Source organism: Heterodontus francisci, chromosome 14, assembly GCF_036365525.1.
Source record: "Heterodontus francisci isolate sHetFra1 chromosome 14, sHetFra1.hap1, whole genome shotgun sequence".
NCBI lineage: Eukaryota > Metazoa > Chordata > Chondrichthyes > Heterodontiformes > Heterodontidae > Heterodontus > Heterodontus francisci.
The window spans coordinates 89964354-89976757 of record NC_090384.1 but is presented as its reverse complement, the minus strand read 5'-3'; the positions used below and the strand labels follow the sequence as shown (position 1 = coordinate 89976757).

Genomic DNA, 12404 nt, shown 5'->3' with positions numbered 1-12404 from the left:
TGTTCCCCCCCTCTCTCTCTGTGTTCCCCCCCTCTCTCTCTGTGTTCCCCCCCTCTCTCTCTGTGTTCCCCCTCTCTCTCTTTGTTCCCCCTCTCTCTCTTTGTTCCCCCCCTCTCTCTTTGTTCCCCCCCTCTCTCTTTGTTCCCCCCCTCTCTCTTTGTTCCCCCCCTCTCTCTTTGTTCCCCCCCTCTCTCTGTGTTCCCCCTCTCTCTCTGTGTTCCCCCCTCTCTCTCTGTGTTCCCCCCTCTCTCTCTGTGTTCCCCCTCTCTCTCTCTGTGTTCCCCCTCTCTCTCTCTCTGTTCCCCCCCTCTCTCTCTGTTCCCCCCTCTCTCTCTGTTCCCCCCTCTCTCTCTGTTCCCCCCTCTCTCTTTGTTCCCCCCTCTCTCTTTGTTCCCCCCTCTCTCTTTGTTCCCCCCTCTCTCTTTGTTCCCCCCCTCTCTCTCTGTGTTCCCCCCCCTCTCTCTCTGTGTTCCCCCCTCTCTCTCTGTGTTCCCCCCCTCTCTCTCTGTGTTCCCCCCCTCTCTCTCTGTGTTCCCCCTCTCTCTCTCTGTGTTCCCCCTCTCAGTCTCTCTCTGTGTTCCCCCTCTCAGTCTCTCTCTGTGTTCCCCCTCTCAGTCTCTCTCTCTGTTCCCCCTCTCAGTCTCTCTCTCTGTTCCCCCTCTCTCTGTGTTCCCCCCCTTTCTTTTTGTTCCCCTCCTCTCTTTTGTTCCCCCACTCTTTCTTTATTCCCTCTCTTTTTATTTCCCTTCTCTCTTTGTTTACTCCTCTTTCTCTCTTTGTTCCCCCTCCCCGCCCTCTGTTCCCCCATCTCTGTCTCTCTCTCTCTCTCTCTCTGACAGTTGCAGTGAGCAGGAGCACTCAGCACAGCAGCTTTGTGGTTGGTCAGTTTGTTTAAAACATCACGCTGTTAGATTCACAGCTGACAGCTGCTGAAGGAGGAACGTGCTTCCCAACTTCAAACAGATTCGGGGTTTTCTGACTTTTTTTAAAAGCCCACCGGAAAACCCCAAATCTGTCCAAAGGTGGGATGTGGGTTCCTGCTTCAGCAGCTGTCAGCTATGAGACTTACAGCACGATGTTTTTAAAAAGACTGCTCTGCAAAAAGAAGACAAAAGGAAATTTCCCATCTCCATTCACGGAGCCCTGGTGAGGATGAGGAACAGCCCTGGGTACAGTTTGTTGGACAAACCTATTCTACAGAATAATCCAGTATTGTGCTTATTCAGGCTTTTACATATTTATGCCATCGGGTATGCTATCACCACCTACCTTGGAAATTGGACATTTTTCTGCATGCACTAATGGTCTGCAAAAGCAAAGTAAATGGGCCTCTGACTTTAGATGTGGATGTCAGGTTACTGGCAGAAATGGCCCTCAGAATTGTCTGCTGTACCTTTGTCACTGAGATTGAGACTTTTGCGCTTTTCCTCTTCCCTTTGTTAAAGCTCCACCCATCCATAAAACACATTTTCTTCTCCTTTGACCCTATCCCCACCGAACTACTATCCACTCAGTGTCCCTTCTCAGATCCCATGTTGGCTGAAATAAATGGTTTCTTTTTCTCAGCGAATGGCCCCTCCATTTTAAAACTGTCATTTATTATCTTCTACTGCAAAATGCCCACATTCTGTTCCTCTGTCCTTGCAATCTGCTACCCCGTCACCAGCACCCTCTTCCTCTCCAAAAACATTGAATGTGATATCACCTCCCAAATTTGTTCCCATTCTTCCCTCAACTCCCTGTGTGAGTTTCTCCAATCAGGTTTCCACCCTGCAATAGCACTGAAGTGGTCCTAATCAGTCACAAATGATATCCTCTCTGACTGTCTATGACATATTATCCCTCCTCGTCCTACTCAACTTCTCTGTAACCTTTCACATGATCAACCACACTATCCTCCTCCTTTGTCTAGATCAGTGGAACTGTCCTCTCCTAACTATCCAATCAATGCCAGAACATCTCCAATAATAGCTTCTCTTCCTGCCTCTGCACTGTTACCTCCAGAGACCCCAAGGATTTATTCTTGGCTTCCTCCTCCTCCTTATCTACATGCTGCTCCTTATTGATATCATCTGCAGTTACGGGGTCAATTTCCATGTGTACGCTGACAACTCCCAGTTCCACCTTACCACTTCTCTCGACTCTTCCACTGACTCTAGATTGTCAGATTGCTTGTCTTAGACGAGCCACAATTTTCTCCAGCTAAACATTGGGAAGACTGAAACTATTGTCTTCGGCCCCTAGTACCCTTGCGAAGACACCATCCCCTCCCCAGCTATGGTCTTAGGCTAAATCTCACCTTAGGGCCCTGTTCGATCCAGAGATGAATATTTGATCCTCCATTCAAAAGACCTACGCCTACGTACCACTGCCTAACTCCACTCCTACCGCAGTCTATCTGCTGCTGAAAATCTATTCCATACCTTCGTCACCTTCAGACTTGACTTTCCAGTGCCCATTCTCCACCCTCTGTAAACTTCAGCATATCCAAAACTTTGGTGCCTGTATGCTGTTCAATATTACACCCAACACACCCATCAGCTTTGTCTCTTCCAGTCTCTGTAAATTCCTCCAAATACAATCGCTGCACCCATCACACAAACTGGCCTTTCAACTCTGGCCTGTGATGCAATTCCCCCTCCCTTCATGCCACCATTGGGGGCTGTGCCTTCAGTCATGTCGGCCCCAGACTCTGGAATTCCTTCCATAAACTCTTTTGCTTAATCATCTCCCTCTCCTTTATTAGGACCATCCTTAAAACCCACCTCTTTGATCAAACTTTTGGTCACTGCTACTTATATTTCATCCATTGCCTCAACGAGCCTTTTTGTTTAGATTCCAGAAACCTGCTTATATGTTTTTTGTTCCTCAGCCACTTAAATGCAGCCATGGTTCACAAAAAATACTATTTTTATCTTGTAATGCGATTGCATTGGGATTTTCAAAGAGAATTATGTAACTGCTGTGGGTTTTCTTGAAGGAGGAATTTAATGAAACTGATGAGAAACAGTAGCGGTTTTAAAATATGTTCATAAATAATCTCCCCACCATAGATACTAGTTATCGTATCTCAAGGGAGCAAGTGAGGTTTCTTTGTCCGCAACAAATGAAACAGCATCTGGAACACCCCATCTCTGTTGACGTACTCTGTTCAATGGTGGGCTGCGAGTAGAATATGAATGCCATTTTAAATCAATTATAAATTAGTGTGCTACTATTGCACATAAAACACCATTATGCACTTGGAAATTATTTTTTTCAAATCTGTACCTTGCACATTGAGCAGTGAGAACTTAATTTCCTAATTGTTAGGGATTTAAATTCAGTTCCAATGATACGTATGCCAATTAAACCTGATCTTCAGACAGAGTATATATTTACCTGTGCCTTCAATTGTGCCATATTGGTAATGAGTCACATTACAAATTGAACACACGTGATACTGCAAGTGCAATCCTTCTCCTTCAGATATTGCATTCTTACCTTGAGCAAGTGATACAATCATCCAAAAGCATCGGTTAATGTTCGTTCGCAGTTTCAAAAACGCGAATGTATCTTCCCTGAAACAAAGGAATAACAACGATTAATTATTCCTATTTGAGACGCCTGGATAGTAAAGCTCTTTCCAGCATCAAAACCAATAAATAACAGGTTTAATATGACATTTACAAGGGGTTATTGTCACTTTCCTAACAGTTGGCGATACTTTTGAAGATCGGATCCTAGCTCTCACTGCTTGTGTAATGGGAAACATATTGGTGCACCTTGGTTACAAAATCCCCCCAACTTAGTCCAACAGGAGTGAGCAGCTATCAGTAAAATAATAAATCTCATCCAGTCTATTGCTTTTATATTTCCACATATGCTTTCTATTTAACGATTTGGGTGAAAGGGTTAATATTTTAACAAGTTCGAAATATTTCTACACTTTGTACGTTTCGACTTGAACATAACATTTTCTCCTAATTTGGAAACTGTGTCAGCTGAGTGGATCCGAAGTTAATATCAGCTCATCTGAAATAGTTTGATTTAAATGCATTGAAATTGGATTTCTTTTAAGCAAACAAGGAGGGTTTGTTTTCTTCACACTCTTTGGAGTAAGGCTGACCTGCAGTTTTTAAATGCTGAATTTCAATTCCAGAAGACAAACTCATTTAAATTAACAGCAGCAGTGTAAACAAGTTTTTGTTTGTCATTATTCCACGTGGAACCTAATGAGTGTGTGGCAGTTCAGTAAAAATTAAGTTGCCATTAGTATAGTATTAGTCACGGGGAATGAGACAACATCCTTGAACTGTCAACTGGGCTGATTAAGGGAGGGCAATCATGGATGCAAAAAAGTACTGGGAATTTCAAGTGAACCTGAACACCCAAGCAACGCTACTTTTTGTAGCCTGACATGAGAACTGTTTGCCTAAAGGCAATAATTCATTTCAACTCCTGTCATTTTTCTAACTTCATCATTCAACAAAAACATTTAACTCCACTGCTGCGTTCCTGGTAACTGAGCTGGAGGGAATATGCTGTCTGTCTCCTGGGTTCCATTTGAAAATTTCACATTGTTTTACTATGTTGAGAAATTTAACGTGATCACTTGTAAGGATCACATTTATGTCACCAAGTGCAATTATACCAAGTACTGCAGAATTTTGAAATCTCACAATCTTACTGATGTTTTTAATTTGCATTATGATGTATTGTGCTATTGGTATATTTTTATATTTTCTGCATATAAAAGAGAATGAAGCTCATAGTTTCACTGCTAAAATTATTTCCAACATGATTTTCTCCTTCCTTGCAAACACCTATCAAGGTTAGAATTGGATCACCATGTCCAAGAAAGAAGGAATACTGGCCACGAATCCTACTTCTGATCACCATCTGGTGACTCCTAATGGAAAGTATGGGCTGGATTTTAAGGAGCCCTCAACATTGGGATTGGTGGCGGTGTGGGAGGAGGGGGCCTGAAGATGGCTCCGGATGAGGACCGCCATCCTGGCGGTGGGCAGGCACCATGGCGGCTTCACCCACCACACCCCACACCCCCCCCCTGCCACTTGGCGACGGGACCCAATCACCATATGCAAATAAAGTAAATTCATGGATTTACATGCACTTACCATTAATCTTGATGTCCCGCTGCGATCCTTGGCCAGCGGCCGGCACTCCCACGCCTTCGGATCCCTGTCTGGGGAAACGAGGCGCAACACTGGTGGGGAGGGGAGAGGAGGTAAGTTTATCAGTGTGTGAAGGGGGGGGTGCAGGGGAACGGGATCAAATTAACATCATGGGTGTAGGGGATGAAGAGAAGGGTTGTAGTTTAAAGTTTGTGCAGTTTGGGAGGGGTAGGTCAGATGGTTAAGCGTTTTGGGGAGGGGAAGGGAAAATAATGAATTTAATTGTTATTGGGCGGTGGGAGAGGGGCAAAAGAAAAGTATGAATTGAATTTCATTCAATTTCTCTTAAAAAATTTAAATTAGCCTGGAGGGTTGACAACCCTTTAAAAACGGCGTCAATGCCTGTGCAAAGACAGCTGACGCCATTGCTGGGGATGGACAGCCTGCCCCCTCCATGTGATCGGGGGGGGGGGAGCCCGCCCTGGGTATTGAAATGAGCCGCCACACTTGAGATTGCGGCAGTTCTTTGGCATGTGGCCCACCGGTAAAATTCAGCCCTATGTGTACGGGGGTAGTGTGTGGACAGAATTAGGCTCCACCCTGATGTAGCCTCCCATGGTTAAATAGCCATCAACATTCTCTGTTCAGAATCCATCCATGAGGAATGGGAACTTGGGTGAGATACCGAAGCATTACCAGTATTTGTGAAACTGTCACTACCTTTCAAAGGTGAAACATTCGGCAAAATAAGCTAGAAAAGCTATTTGGTCATTGTTAAATCAAAATTATGAAAGCAATAAATTATTGAATAATCTATGCTGGTAGTAAGGTTATTTTCGCTGCATTTAAATATGACGTGATAATATTTCACTCAATTTTTGCTTTTATATCTACTGCTCTTTCAAAATAACCTTTTTTTTATTTCAGCCGGAAGAAAAATCACAGTCAGAGGTAAGTGTACTTCAGTATAATCCAAACATTTGAAATTGATGGTTTAATTTTTAAAGGGTCATGATACTGAATGAAATTGCAAAGCAGTTGCAGAGTTAATCAGGATTAGTGCACACAATCTTCATAAGACAGTTTATGCTTCCTTGTCAAATTCTTTGATTAAAATAAGGAAGATAAAGGAAATGTAGCAGACGTTTCTATGGATTTTCAAAAATATTTACGAAGGTACCACTTATGTGGCTCATGGCAAAGGATTCAAGGGGCATGCAGCCACAGGATTAGAGAAATGGAGAGCAAATAGTAAAGGACTGGTAAATGGAAATTTTTTGGATTGGTACGTGGTGTTCCACAAGGCTGTGTATTGGAGAAGCTATTATTTATTAGACACATAAATGATCTGACTTTGAGAATTGAGGAAATAGTAACAATGTGTCCTATTGACACCAAACTTGGGTGGGTCATAGGGGAGGGGACTGATATACAGCAAATTGTGGCAAAGATTTTCAAAGACCACAGGAAGAAATAGATGGGCCAGAAGGACAGCAAATGCAGTTCAGTGTCTTCTTCTTTGGCCCCCTTGTCTTGAGAGACAATGGGTAAGCGCCTAGAGGAGGTCAGTGGTTTGTGGAGCAGCGCCTGGAGTGGCTGTAAAGGCCAATTCTAGAGTGACAGACTCTTCCACAGGCGCTGCAGATAAAATTGGTTGTCGGGGTTGTTACACAGTTGGCTCTCCCCTTGCACTTCTGTCTTTTTTCCTGCCAACTGCTAAGTCTCTTCGACTCGCCACTCTTTAGCCCCGCCTTTATGGCTGTCTGCCAGCTCTGGCGATCACTGGCAACTGACTCCCATGACTTGTCAATGTTACAGGACCGCATGTCGCGTTTGCAGACGTCTTTAAAGCGGAGACATGGACAGCCGGTGGGTCTGATACCAGTGACGAGCTCGCTGTATAATGCGTCCTTGGAGATCCTGCCATCTTCCATGCGGCTCACATGGCCAAGCCATCTCAAGCGCCGCTGGCTCAGTAGGGTGTACATGTTGGGGATGTTGGCCGCCTCGAGGACTTCTGCTTTGGAGATACGGTCCTGCCACCTGATGCCAAGGATTCTCCGGAGGCAGCGAAGATGGAATGAGTTGAGACATCGTTCTTGGCTGACATACGTTGTCCAGGCCTCGCTGCCGTAGAGCAAGGTACTGAGGACACAGGCTTGAAACACTCGGACTTTTGTGTTCCGTGCCAGTGCTCCATTTTCCCACACCCTCTTGGCCAGTCTGGACATAGCGGTCGCCTTTCCCATGCGCTTGTTGATTTCTGCATCGAGAGACAGGTTACTGGTGATAGTTCAGCCTAGGTAGGTGAACTCTTGAACCACTTCCAGAGCGTAGTCGCCGATATTGATGGATGGAGCAATTTTGACGTCCTGTCCCATGATGTTCGTTTTCTTGAGGCTGATGGTTAGGCCAAATTCGTTGCAGGCAGCCGCAATCCTGTTGATGAGTCTCTGCAGACGCTCTTCTGTGTGGGATGTTAATGCAGCATTGTCAGCAAAGAGGAGCTCCCTGATGAGGACCTTCCGTATTTTGGTCTTCGCTGTAAGACGGAAGAGGTTGAACAACCTACCATCTGATCTTGTGTGGAGGAAAATTCCTTCTTCTGAAGACCTGAACGCATGAGAGAGCAGCAGGGAGAAGAAGATCCCAAACAGTGTAGGTGCGAGAACGCAGCTCTATTTCACACCGCTCAGGATAGGAAAGGGGTCTGATGAGGCACCGTTATGCTGAATTGTGCCTTTCATCTTGTCATGGAATGAGGTAATGATACTTAGTAGCTTTGGTGGACATCTGATCTTTTCTAGAAGTCTGAAGAGACCACATCTGCTGACGAGGTCAAAGGCTTTGGTGAGATCTATGAAAGCAACATAGAGGGGCATCTGTTGTTCGGGGCATTTCTCCTGTAGCTGACGAAGGGAGAACAGCATGTCAATGGTGGATCTCTTTGCTCGAAAGCCGCACTGTGCCTCACGGTAAACACGCTCAGCCAGCTTCTGGAATCTGCTTAAAACGACTCGAACGAAGACTTCCCCCACTATGCTGAGCAGGGAGATTCCACGGTAGTTGTTGCAGTCACTGCGGTCACCCTTGTTCTTATAGAGGGTGATGATATTGTTGGCATCGCGCATGTCCTGTGATACTGCTCCCTCGTCCCAGCACAGGCAAAGCAGTTCATGTAGTGCTGAGAGTATAGCAGGCTTGGCACTCATGATTATTTTCAGGGGTAATGCCGTCCTTCCCAGGGGCTTTTCCACTGGCTAGAGAATCAATGGCATCACTGCGTTCCGATTTTGTTGGCTGTTCGTCCAGCTCATCCATGACTGGCAGAGACTGGGCTGCATTGAGGGTGGTCTAAGTGACAACATTTTCCTTGGAGTATAGTTCTAGGTAGTGCTCCACCCAGCGGTCCATTTGCTTCAGTGTAGAACAATCTGAAGTCATATGTTTTGGAAGTAAAAGTAGCAGAAAGAAATACATCCTCAACAGTGCGATTTTAAATGCATCAGAGTGATCTTGATGTGCGTATGCATAGGTCTTTGAAGGTGCCCGTCTAAGTAAATACGGCCATATAAAGGCAAGCGAAATCTATGATCTTATATTCAACGGCAATTAATACAAAAATAAGGAGGTAACGGTGAAATTGCATAACACCCTAGCCAGGGCATAATAAGAGTATAATATAGTTTCAGTCACCCCATTGTTGGAAGGGTATAACAGTAATGAAAAGGTTAACTGTAAATTCACGAGGGTATTAGCAGGGACGACAATTACATTTATGAGTACGGAAGTTCGAGCATTTTTCATTAGGTGGATAAAGTTTGATTTGATGAAGCTGTTCAAGGTCTTAAAGGATTATGATACAATAGTGATAGATAATGAGACACATAAGGATGCAAATTTAAGATAATTAGAAGAAGAATTAAGGGAGAGATTAGAAAAAGACATTTTTATACACAGGATGATTAGAATGAGGAATCCTTTGCTAAAGAAAAACCTTTATTAAAACAGCATTTGTGAGTCATTTTAGAAGAGGATTAGATAGTTGCTTTAAAAAGGAGTATTAAATGTTATGTGGAGCAAGCAAGAGCATTTGGTAATGTGCCTCCCGTGGCAAAAAGCATTGGATTCAACTGGATGGGGTAAATGTTTTGTTTTTGAAATGTCACAAAAGTAACATGTATATCTATTTCAAGTATATTGAATTTTCAATACGGTATTGAAATGAAATTTGTGACATTTAATTTTGTAGCGTTTTGGCTTTCAGATCCGCAAACTTCGCCGAGAGCTCGATGTTTCCCAGGAGAAAGTGGCAGCACTTACGACACAGCTGTCTGCTAATGTAAGTAAACATTAGGAGGGAGGAGTGGGGAAGGGTCTGGGGATTTAATGCAGCTTATTAAGGGTGCATAGAAGATTTTATCGAGCTGTGGAACAATGAACACTTGCTTTTCCTGATGCATTATTCTCTAGCAAAGCAAAAGCTATAACTTTAAATAAATGTACTTCAAATGTTAATAGTGAGCAGTGAAATGCTTCTGTCTTGGCAAGGTCTAGTTATTCTTTCCCATTCAAGTTTATGATTAAGGTGATTTTGTCATTGACATTGTTAATTATTGAGGACTTTTTTTTACTCCCTCTTCATTGGTTGGACAACATTTTAATATAGCTATTATTTCTCCCAAAATGCTATTCTGTTGGTCACAATTCCAAATATTACAGAATTCAAGATACAAAGCATAGAGAAATTGCTACTGTAAATAATGCATTGTAAAGTAGGAGAAAAATTAAGTTGTCTCCTTCACTCAAGTGTATGATAGTAATCCAAATTTACTTCAGTTAGATACTGCTGTTAAATGTATTATTAAATTCATTTAAGTGAACAATTCTATGGACTTCGCAGAAAATACAACCCAACGTTTGCAAGTAGGAATCCTGTTCTTTTTCACAAAAAGTATCATTATATTTTCAACTTGTCTGTTTTCCCCACACATAACATATTCCAAGTACCATCTCTGTTTGAATGTTGGCTGCAAGGAAGTGCCGGAGAACTATTCGGGGTGACCTGACCTCTTAGCTTTTCCTTCCTCCTTTATGGGGAATCATGTGGCCTCTGCTTTGTGTCCTCCATTGACAGCAGTGATAAATCAGGAATTTGCTTATTTTATTGATGTAACAAGGTTAAGAGCCAAGGCCCATAATGCAGAACAGTGATAAGGTTGAAAATGGTAATTCAGAAGACTAAATAAATCACCAACTAATAACTAACTGAAACTGATTACTGGTTTTTAAAGTCTAATTCATTGGAAGAAGGCAAGATTGAAGAAGACGACGAGTTCCGTAGTTCTGAAATCCTGAAAAAGAATGGTAAAGACTAGGAGAGAGTGTGAGGAATCATTATTTCAACTACAGGAGGCGGTGGAGCATTTAGGGCAAGGCAGTTGTTTGTGCCTAACACACCATAACATAACATAGTCGAAAATCAACACACTGAATCATAGGGCTGAATTTTACCGGCCCCTTGTCGTCACAGATCACAGCGCAGGGGCTGGTAAAATTTTGCAGGGAGAGGCCCACCTCGACCCGCACCGTTGAGAAGGGCCCACCACATATTACCGGCAGCGAGGGGACCTCAGTGCAGCCCCTTCATCTGCATATTCAAATAAAATTTTCAGGGAGGGAGGGAGGGATGCAGGAGCGGGGAAAACAATTTTGATTGGATGTGGGGATGGTGGGAAAGGGTTGAAGGGCAAAAGATTGAAGATGGGGGAAAGTTCAAGTATTTGAAAAAAACAATTGTTGGTCATTTCGGGCAATGAAATGACCATTGTGGGGTTCATAAAATTTTACAATGCTGCACCTTTAAATATTAAAATGTTACTGAAGGGCTTAAAGCCCTTTAAAATGGCAGTGGCACCTAGGCAGTGGTGCTGGACATGGCGGCCGCCCACTCTATGTCATTGGGGACGGCTGCTCCGCCCCCTCTACTTAAATGAGCCCCCGCCACGAACTACAGCGCACTCATAAAATTCAGCCATGGTGTTGCAGATATCTATTTAAAAGCCAATCTACAACCATGTGTTTTCCTGTTTTCATTGGTATCTTTGACGCACAACACAAGGATGTCTACAGTTTTGCAAAACAAATGTTGATTTTTCAAATTAAAAATATTCAAGTATTTGTCTCCGTAGAAGCTGAAATGAAATATCAAAGATTTTAAAAATGGATCAAATCAAATTTGTAAAATGGCTTGAATCTTACAATAATGCCTGGATCAGATTGTTTGGCCACCTTGTTTTTTCATACAATTGCCAACAGTGGTTTTACCCAGACTGTTTTTTTTTTTTAATTTGATAAGTACTTCTAATTGACTAAGTGATTGACTAAGAAGATGTAAATAAAAATTTGAATAAAACATACGCAGTAGAGTTTGTTAAATTGCTGCAAGAGTTGTAAAATATTCCCACGGCTCTGGTGATAATTATTTGGGAGATGGATGTTTGCAGACCAGAAAGGTTATCAATCATAAGGTCCTTTCTTAAGTTAACAATGTTTAGCCTGGACTGGCTTTGCAACTGTATGTGTAGTTTGTGGTCATAATTTGTAATGTTGTTGTGCTTGAACAATAAGGGATACTGCCAATCCTATTCGGTTTATTATTCATATTCTCCTTGCTCTTTGTGCATGCTTTTTTATGTCCCTCCTGACATGGAATCATTTATGAATAGGACTGTACATTGTTGCAAGGTTTTGTGTCAAATTTCACAGTGCTTCCACATTTAGAAAGGATATGTAATGTTTTATTAACACCAGTTATGCATAGTGTTAATAAAAATACTAGCAAATAAAAACTAAGGAAGGGAATTAATGAAATGGCAGAAGTGAAGATTTATTTCAAATAGGAAGGAAGGGGGCAAGGGAAATAAAAGCAATCAACAGGAGCAACTAGAAAAGATAAATAGATGAGATAAACATGTCGATACCCAAAGTGGTTAGCATGCAGAAAGAATAAAGGGAATAGAAGAGGATCTGAATAAAGAGAAAATAATTATAAGCAATGAACACAGATTTCAGGAAAGAAGATTGTTTGACAAACCTGATGGAATCTTTCAAGGAGATAGATTTGAAACTTAAAGAATTGGGAAATTTTAATTTGAACAGAGGAGATTTAAGGGATGATTTGGCAGAGATATTGAAAATTATGAAGGGATGCAGCATGATAGATAGAAACAGATTGTTTCTAGTAATTGAAGGGCCTAGAATGATCATAAATATAAGAGATTTATG

At 42.6% G+C, this 12404-nt stretch overlaps 1 protein-coding gene across 13 annotated transcripts in view; it reads left to right on the top strand.

The window, feature by feature from the left end:
* The window catches only part of LOC137377146 (neuron navigator 2-like), a 984055-nt gene that overhangs the window by 892535 nt on the left and 79116 nt on the right, over nucleotides 1-12404 (top strand). For all 13 annotated transcript variants that reach the window (XM_068046509.1, XM_068046511.1, XM_068046512.1 and 10 more), the window contains 2 exons: nucleotides 6045-6068; nucleotides 9385-9459. In XM_068046509.1, coding sequence (XP_067902610.1) covers nucleotides 6045-6068; nucleotides 9385-9459 — 99 coding nt within the window. The remainder of the gene's footprint in view (nucleotides 1-6044; nucleotides 6069-9384; nucleotides 9460-12404) is intronic.